Genomic DNA, 9094 nt, shown 5'->3' with positions numbered 1-9094 from the left:
GAGCATCAATATCAATTCCAACATGTCGGCTCCTACCATCACAGTTTTTAAGGCTAAAGTCACTTGAATGAAATTTGCTGAACCATTGTTCAAAACATTTCCATAAACTTCTTTGATATTCGTTGTGACTACAGAGGCATTGTTTCTCTTCATTTATTCAAACAGCATTACATGTCAAATGTGTGTTTCATCGTGTGCCATCACTATAAGGATTAGAGTATACCAAACTTCACACATTATATAGGCTACATTAATCTGTCGTTTAGGCGGTTCATTTAACTAATATACGTGATAAACGTTTTTTGGGGGTGGTTAATGAAAGTGTTCCAAAAAGCGACATTAATTTCTTGACGACCTAATACAATGTCTCATCTGACAATGCATGATCAGTTAGCAGGAGATATCAAAAAATGTTTTACTGCTTAAATTCATTCTACATACAGTTTTGTTCTTTTATGGATGTGTGTTTTGGGTTTTGTTTTATAATTTTTATGCTGAAGAGCATCCATAATTGTGAAACTGGTGAGAGATAAAATTCTTTTTAGACTTTTTGCATTTTACAACACATACAAATTAAAGAAGTATAAAATATAAAATAAATGTGCAGCTCCCACCTCCTGCTAGTACCCAACTTTACAAACAGAGGGAATATATTCTCTTCTTTCACTTGCCGAATGTGGAACAGTTAATCAGGCCTTCTGTTATAAAAAAACATAAATCTCTCCACTTTCTTCTCATAGAATGAACTTCTTTGTTTAACTTGATTTCAACAACTGAATCTTTGTTCATTTATAACAGAAATCACAGTCATGACCACTGCAAGATTAGCAAAAGACAGGAAGTAGCCAGAATCATCTGTCATTAGCAGGTGACACGCATATGAAGCACAGTTTCCACTTGAGAGTGACTTCTTCTTATGGGGAGGTTCAGTTTTCTCCAACAGCTTGTATTTCACTGACTCCAAGCAATCAGAGTGTGGCATTGTCATTAAGAAAGAGTACTATCATAGCATTCTGTCATTGAAAAAAAGAGCTGGTCAGATCACATGGAAATTGCTGACCAATCTTCTCCTATTCATGAAGGATGAATAAGTGAAACCTCTCATCTGTCCTATGGAAATTTGGAAAGAAACTGTTCTTCGATTTTATTGGGGATTACAATGAGTTGATCAATAACATCTTACGTCGATATTACCACTGATTGAATAGTTGAAAAAAATATTTTTCTTCTGGAATGCGAGTGATATTCTGTCCAGTACTAGCAACACTTTCAATGGGAAGCACATGACTGTAATAAATGGAAAAGATTTCACTTTCTGTGAAAGGTCCTCTTCTTGTTCTAAGCACAAGATGGGCCAGTTATGGTGAACTGCTTTATCTGCTTTGTGCAAAGATAGTCAATTGACAGAGTATGGCATTTTCAGTGAAAAAGTCTTCATTACTGAGCACCTTCTTTAGATGTAAGTTGTTTGTACCAAACAGTCAAAAATAATGGTAAATAATATTAATGTTAATTCTGTAATTACTGATCTGCAAAATACATTCCTAACAGTAGCTCCTAGTGCCAAATGACGAGTACAGCAATGCAGATGTGCAAAGAATGGGTACAATCCCCTTCAGTTGCACAGGAATCGTCTTCTTTTTTTTTTTTTCGAGTCATCACAATAGTTCTATCTCAAACAATTCCCACAAAGATGATCAGCTTTACTGCTTCATCAGTGGACTGGTGTTGATTTCTCACATATTATATTCCTCCGATGTCTGTGCAAGGGCTTTTTCCAAATCATTAATACTCTGGTGATAAGTTTAAAATTCTCCTTGCAATGCTTGGAATCCATTTTTATCTAGAAATTCTATCAAGATTGGAACATGATTATCAGGACATTTTTGCTTCACCATGCCATAGCATATAAGCAGCATTCCAATGATTTCATTCATTCTCAGAGCATTTTCACATGACCAGGGTGGGAATTTTGCAGTTCTCTAGTGGACCAACTGGAACTGTAGGCATACCAGAAAAGTGCACCCCAGTAATTCTTGGTACTACAGAAATTCATTAGGTACCGTACCAGTTTGAATACCTGAGAGTAGACGTACGTGGTTGTTCACAGTGGCATAAAATTTTGATAATAATGAGGATCCATTGAACTGATCACCCAGATATCACAAAAAAGTCCTAAAGTTATAATTTTCCTATACTGAAAATGTATGTTTGATAGGAGCTTCCCTTTTCTCACAAGATTAGCTATTCCCGTCCAGTGCTGCCCTCTATATGCAAAGTATTTCTTTACACATGCCACATTCCTTCTGCTCCCACCATTAGAAAAAAAAAATTCCACTATATCTCTCATGTAAATCATCACGAGTCATTTCTCCACCAATAGGAGCATGACATACGTGATGCATGTGACTCCCTCTATACGCCTCTACCGAACTGGAGGAAAATGTGGAGGAGGGAAGTACCTATAGGAAATACATTTTCAGTATAAGAAAATTATAACTTCTGATACGGTACTTCCCTCCACTTACAAGATTAACTAAAATCCCACACTGATTAGGTGGCTCGACCTGTGTGAGAGAGTGGCAGAAGTACCCTCTGAAAGATACCCCTGGAAATTAGAGTCAGATCTGAAGATCTGATGTTTCAGAACATTCTAATTTTTTCTTGAGTATTAATACATCATAATATCTCATAATGTGTGTAAAGTTCTGGGCCTTAGTTGCTATTTATAAACATGTGTCCAAAATGTAATCATAGTAAGACAAAGTTAGTGAGTGATATAGTCAAAAAGATCTAGACTGTGTGTTTGTAAGTTTAGCTGTAAAGAGTGTATAGCTGTTGTAAGCTGTACGATCTGACAAAGAGCACTAGTTCAAAACATTATCCTTCTTTAAATTAAAATATCACAAAAACTTGGCAGTTGTTCAACCTATTCTTTAATTTCAATGTATTGAGGTTTGACAACATGGCTTATCTCATCCTCAGGACCCTTCATGCTAAACTAATAAATACACGACCTAGCAGGGGCGAATTTACTACTGAAGAGCATACATCAACAACATGGCAAACACAAGTCTGTTCAGTGTATCCATTTCTGAAAAATGTTCTGGTGGATTAGGATCAAAAACATATTAATTCTGATTGGAAACTTATCCATGTGAAGGAAAGTACTTGTAGATTTACTGGACAAATGAGATGAAACAGAAGAACAAATGACAGTCAATTCAACTTAGTGGATCAAGGACGATATCGACCAGCAAGTGTGTGTTATGAAAGAATTTTAAATTTCTGTAATTCTCTTGAGAGTAATTGTATTCATGGTTTAATGCATATGTTTTAGGTGATCATGGAACTAGTGTTATTCCCAAAATTTCTTTGCAAAGCAGTTTGAAAAATAATAGTAATAATTTACCTACCTACTTACCCATATTTTAAATCAGTTTAGGGTTACAGCAAACAAAACTATTTTTAAGCTTGACCTAAGTTAAGTTTCAGTACTGTATGCTTATGAAAGAGCATTTAAAGTAGTTTTAACTTAAATGCACAATATTGTTTAGGAAAGCACAGTTCTGAATCATAACTGCAAATTTGTAAAAATATTGTGCACAAGTTGAAACGTGAAAGAAAAATTTTGTATATACAGAAATCTCTCTCAAACCGATGACTGTTTTAGTGATTCAACAATTATTATCCATAAGTTTGCAAATAATAAATGAGATGTTGACATTCCTAATCCCTTGGCTTTCTTAGTTTTATTGCATTTGAATTGTTTAGCTGTAGCATTAGTGCCATATATCTCTTGATATGGATCGATAACGTCATTAATTTATATCTTCTGAAGTTCTGAGACAGCAATGTGCAGGTTCAAATTAAAATCTCAAATTGTGGTGTTTTCAAGGTAACACTACATTAAATGTGACAAGAAGTAAACTTAAATAATGATGAGTTTTGCAAAGAAACAGATTAACATACAACATTTCACTGAAACAAATCAGTAAATAAAAACGATAATTTATATGCCTTCAAGTCTATAGCATATTTGTGTACCCAAACAAATATGTTTACCATACCACATCTTGTATTTACCAAAGTTTGAAAACTTTTATGGACTGGTAAGCCCTTTCAGAAGATGAACTTACCAGCTCCTCACTATGAAATTCCCACCCTGCACATAACCTTACTTGTTTTCTTTTGCTTGTTTATAATTGTTTTTACCAGCACATCAAACCAAAGCTCTGCATCAAAGTTTCATGCATCCTCTGGTGAATACATTTTTCTTTACTGCTTTTTCACATACAGAACAATAAATTGTGATCCTGTCATTTGAATATTTGTGGTGAAGTCACAAACAATTGTGGCTCAATTTTACATGAAACTGAAACATGGGTTTGGCTTTTGTTGCTAAGCTGATGTCAGACTTAGGCAAATTTAAAGGCATTTCATCTGGACCAGACAATACTTTGTTTTTTCTGTGGTGGTTCTGGTCATTTAGGAGTAAAATATACCGATTTTTTTCAAAATAATCTTTGAATATGAGAAAAATAAATCCTGTGGCATATGTGCACTTGTACTACTTACCATATAAACCACATAGCTCATGCATGCTATATAGTTTTAGCCAATCAGATTATGCCATATCTCATACATAATCATGTGCAACATATTCTTAGTTATTGCAAAGGATATACGAAATACTGTCGTGGTTTTTGGAATGTCAGAACTGCTTAATGAGGTATTAAACTACATTTTCACAAGTATGCAGGTCTGCAGTTTGAATTGAAAACCTACATGAAAAATGCAGAATTCTGCATAAACAAGAAACTTGATCAAAGTGTAAAAATATTAAAATTTTTTTTTGAGAAAATTAGAAAAAAAAAAGGATATCCCCATGCAGGAAACCCATTTGGTCCATAACTTTTGTCTGATCTGATAGTGAATCTGGAAGTTTCACCTTTTTGCATCGTCAAACATCCTTCATCCCAACCTAAACGAAAATAAGAAACTAAATTAAAGACAAACATGTTCATCAAAGTGGAAATAAACTCTTGTACTTTAGTTAAGGACTTATATTTGATATTTTATTTAAAACTAAAGTAACAGTAGAAGTGAAACTTCTATATCCTGGGTGAATTGGGTAAAATTCTTTCTTTTTATAAAATTAATCAAGAATGTTTCTTTACAGATGAAAACATATCATTATAAAAGAAAAAATACATAATCATTTTCTGATTTCAAACCGTTTCAGAACCCCTCGCTTGCAGTACAAAAAATTTGCATCATTGACACACAAAAATCAGGTACATATCAAACAGTTAACTAAGAAGAATTGTGAAAAATTTATAATGAAACATTCTAAAACTTTGTCTCCTTTATCTTACCAAATGAACTTATACAAAAATTACTGTACTGGAATAAAAAAAATAGATATATTTTTATAACTACTATAGTACAGCTTAAATTGGGTTTTCTACTGGAAATATTAACCCCGCTATACTTTTGCTTTCACCAACCCAAGTTTAATAGTTATGTACTGTAAAAAAAAACAATGTTTATTATTTGTTTCTTTCAGAATGCACTGTCTACCTCCAAATGAAAGGCAAGTACCAGTATTATGCTACCAAATATATTGTTTCTCGAAACTTTTTTTAATCCATGTGTCCTGTGAACTCCAACATGTATATTTGTTGTTGTATATTTTCTAGTAAGTTATGCAAAGCTTACTACAGCGGTAAATGTGAAAATCTGACCAAATTAACGAAGGATGAAATAAGAACTGTTTACAAATGCTTTGTGATGGCCTAGATCAAAAGAAAATAAGAAGCATTCATTGTATTTAAAGAACACATTCCTTTTAATGTGTTCTGCCATATACATGAGTAGAAAGTCAAACGTAACTGATGAAGTACTATGACAAGACATTATAACACAATTTAACAGCATCATGGGTTTGCAAATTGATATGTATTCAACTACTATGGTGTTAAGTATCTTGGTACAATATTTTTTATGGCAAAATATTTCCTTAAATACTTCTATCAGACAGAATCTTGTTGGTTAATATTTTTTCCAACTTTTTATTTATTCTATTACCATTTTCCTGGTTATTTTAACATGAACACATATTACTTTGATGTCCTTTATACCTACAGCTCACTGATATTATTTCTTTTACCACATGGCTTCTATGTTCCCTTGACACTTGTTGTCTGGTTGTATTGCAAGGTCTCGTCTTTAAATCAGTTGACTTCCATATTTTTTTTTTTACCTGTTCCAGGGTTGCTTGCCATTTGGAGTTGGTTAGGGTTTTACCAATGTAAGCAAAGTGGTCCTTATGAGTCACTCACTGACTATGTTCTGAGTGACTTCTCTCTCCATTCTGACTTTTGGAGGTCACCTCAGATTTCTGTTCATCTACAAACCATTCATTTTGTGTTACTTGGGTTTATGATTCTTCACTTCAATTTTCTATGTGGTATTCTCAAGTAAATGGTTACACACAGATAAGTTGCAACCACAATAACCTGAGGAACACTGAGATCTAGTTGACAGTGAGTCATTGAAGTGTAAAGAATGAAGACTGAATTGTTTCAGTGTAGAAATTGGCAAATGTTGAAGATGAATTTTAAGATGTAAAAAAAAAAATGTTTAACCTACTTTTTAATTAGAAACAGGTGAAAGCCACTTTCCACTAATACATGGTTCAGCAATACTGTTTCTATTCAGTTTTGAATGTGTCAGTTTCAAATCTTTTCCAAAACAAAAAAATATTGATATTATACTTAGTGTTTCCTTGGGATTTTTACTCTCATCTTTTTGTGGGGCTATAGACTAACAAAATATTGTGAACTGGTCTTAGTTCTTTTTCATTGGATTATCTAGATATTCCTTTCTATCGAGAATCTTATGAAAGCTCCTTTGTCAAGGTTTTTGAATGTTTGATGGGGATTTCAAAGACACTGATTCACCTTTCTTAATTTTTCATGGGGCAAGTTATCAGTTTATAACCTCCCCTCTTTGGTCTGACTTCGGTATTCCACATCTTGGCACTTAAAGCCATACCAATAAATGGTCTTGCACACACACTCAATATCAATTGTCATCACTGCATGGGTGATTAATGGATTCTCACTCAGCAGTTGCTTCATACTAAATTGGCCTCCCAGTTATCTTCTCTGGGATGTATTGCTCTTGAATCCGAGTCTCAGATTATGCTTAGGTCTAGAAAAAAAAAAAGCTTTATATCCGGTTACATGGCCGACCCTATGCAAAAATGCCTGACACTAAAGTTTTTGCAATGCTTCCCTCCCCAAAAAAATTCATCTCCTGACCAACCCTAATAAAAATGCCCTTCAATTAATTTTCTATTTTCATTAAATTATCATATTGTGCAAGGTGAAGGTCATAAGAAACCATGTTTCTGATTCATTAGTTGGTGTGGTGTGGCAATGTTCTTAGCCAATTATAGTTGAGCTTCCCATTCAGGCAATGTCAAACATTTCATCATAGTGGCTAGAATATTGGCTGTTGTCTTTAACAAATGGCCACGTTTTCCTAAAAAAAAGTATCACAGCTTACTAGAACAATCAAAGACGTGTTTGAGTCATACCATCCTAAACTAGATTCAAGTGATTATGAGCAGACATCAACACATGTTGATCTTGGCAAAGTTTCAATGGACGTTGGGATAGACTAATTAGTAGACATATTCAATGTCAAATCAATTGAATTTCACTGTAGGCCTAAACCAAAATGCTCTGTGGAAACTGAAAGTTCCAGTAGAGCAAAGGATAGAGTGACAAAATCCAATCAGCCCAGTATTCTGCCTACCTACCCTATTTTTGAGGACATAAAAAAAAATTGTAAAAAAAAAAGAAATGTCTACCTACCTACACTATTTTTTTCAGCATGTAATAGGAAACAAAGCATTTTTTTCTAGGCTTAATATCTCGTCCATCTGAGATTTCATTCAAACACTTTCCCAGAAACACTTCACAAGTTTTGGGTGTGCATACTACATTTGCCAAATGCATCCTCTCTGATTTGGGAACAATGGCTTCTCTTTACTTGGCAAATCCCATGGATCATGCTTACTTAAGATAATGTCAATGGGATCTTGCTTCTGCTTCTTGGACCTGTTATTTATCAGAACTTCTACTATTCTCAGTTAGATTCAAGTATGGCTCATTCTTGAGTTTCTACTTCTTCTGGATCTTTTTATCAGTGCATTTCTTCAAGTTAGAGTCATGTGTTGGTGAACAATATCTTCCCGTAGCCTACTCGTATATCCCATTCCACATCATTCTGTTGGAGATTTTGGTTGTTCCATGTAATGAGATCCCAACCTTGTTTATACACAACCATGTATTAGTGCTTACAGACACTTCAAATGTTGTAACATATATCAACAGGCAGAGTGGGACTCAATCTCACAGCCTTTGTTTACTGTGGTTTCCCTTCCCTACACTTTTGGCTACATTAACATTGTGTCTCTCTGAGCTGGTATTTCATTGGTTGTGACAATGGTTTGGTTGATGCATTTGTGGTAGCAATGCATCATCTTCAGATACTTTATCAATTTCCATATCAGGGTCCAGCTTCTAGCAGTTGGTACTTTTAGCATGGCTTGTGAGAATTTTTCTTCTATCCTTACTCTCTTTGTCATCTTTTTTCTTTGGTGTTGGCCAAGATCCAACTGATCCTATTGTCCAGTTTCTCTTATTGCTTCTTGCTGACATGCTCTACCATGGATTCCACTCCTTTTATTTCTCTAAAAGGGATCCCATTCCATTACTTTTGGGGGACGTTTTTCACAATAATGTTTGTTGACTACAGTTTAAAAATTGGCTATTATTCAGTACTTTGTAGATGTTCTTCCCTGGCATTATACCAACCTTGTTGGTCTTTTTCCTTCAGAACTGGTGCCTGTGAAATTAGATTTCTTGTATTTCTTATATGACTGGGGTTTGTCTGCTTCTCATGCAGAGCTGTTCTTTCAATCACTTTCAGTTGCCACAGAAATTATATTCCTCTATCTGCTCTACGTTTTTTTTTTGGGGGGGGGGGGGGAGGGGGGGGGTTATTACATCTCTTGAAT

At 34.5% G+C, this 9094-nt stretch overlaps 1 protein-coding gene across 2 annotated transcripts in view; it reads right to left on the bottom strand.

The window, feature by feature from the left end:
• Positions 1-9094, bottom strand: part of LOC106457927 (peptidyl-prolyl cis-trans isomerase FKBP12-like) — a 25904-nt gene that overhangs the window by 2606 nt on the left and 14204 nt on the right. For both annotated transcript variants that reach the window (XM_013917374.2, XM_022384012.1), the window contains exon 4: positions 4885-4984. In XM_013917374.2, coding sequence (XP_013772828.1) covers positions 4885-4984 — 100 coding nt within the window. The remainder of the gene's footprint in view (positions 1-4884; positions 4985-9094) is intronic.

Source organism: Limulus polyphemus, unplaced genomic scaffold, assembly GCF_000517525.1.
Source record: "Limulus polyphemus unplaced genomic scaffold, Limulus_polyphemus-2.1.2 Scaffold393, whole genome shotgun sequence".
NCBI classification, from domain to species: domain Eukaryota; kingdom Metazoa; phylum Arthropoda; class Merostomata; order Xiphosura; family Limulidae; genus Limulus; species Limulus polyphemus.
This window is presented reverse-complemented; position numbering and strand designations above follow the sequence as displayed.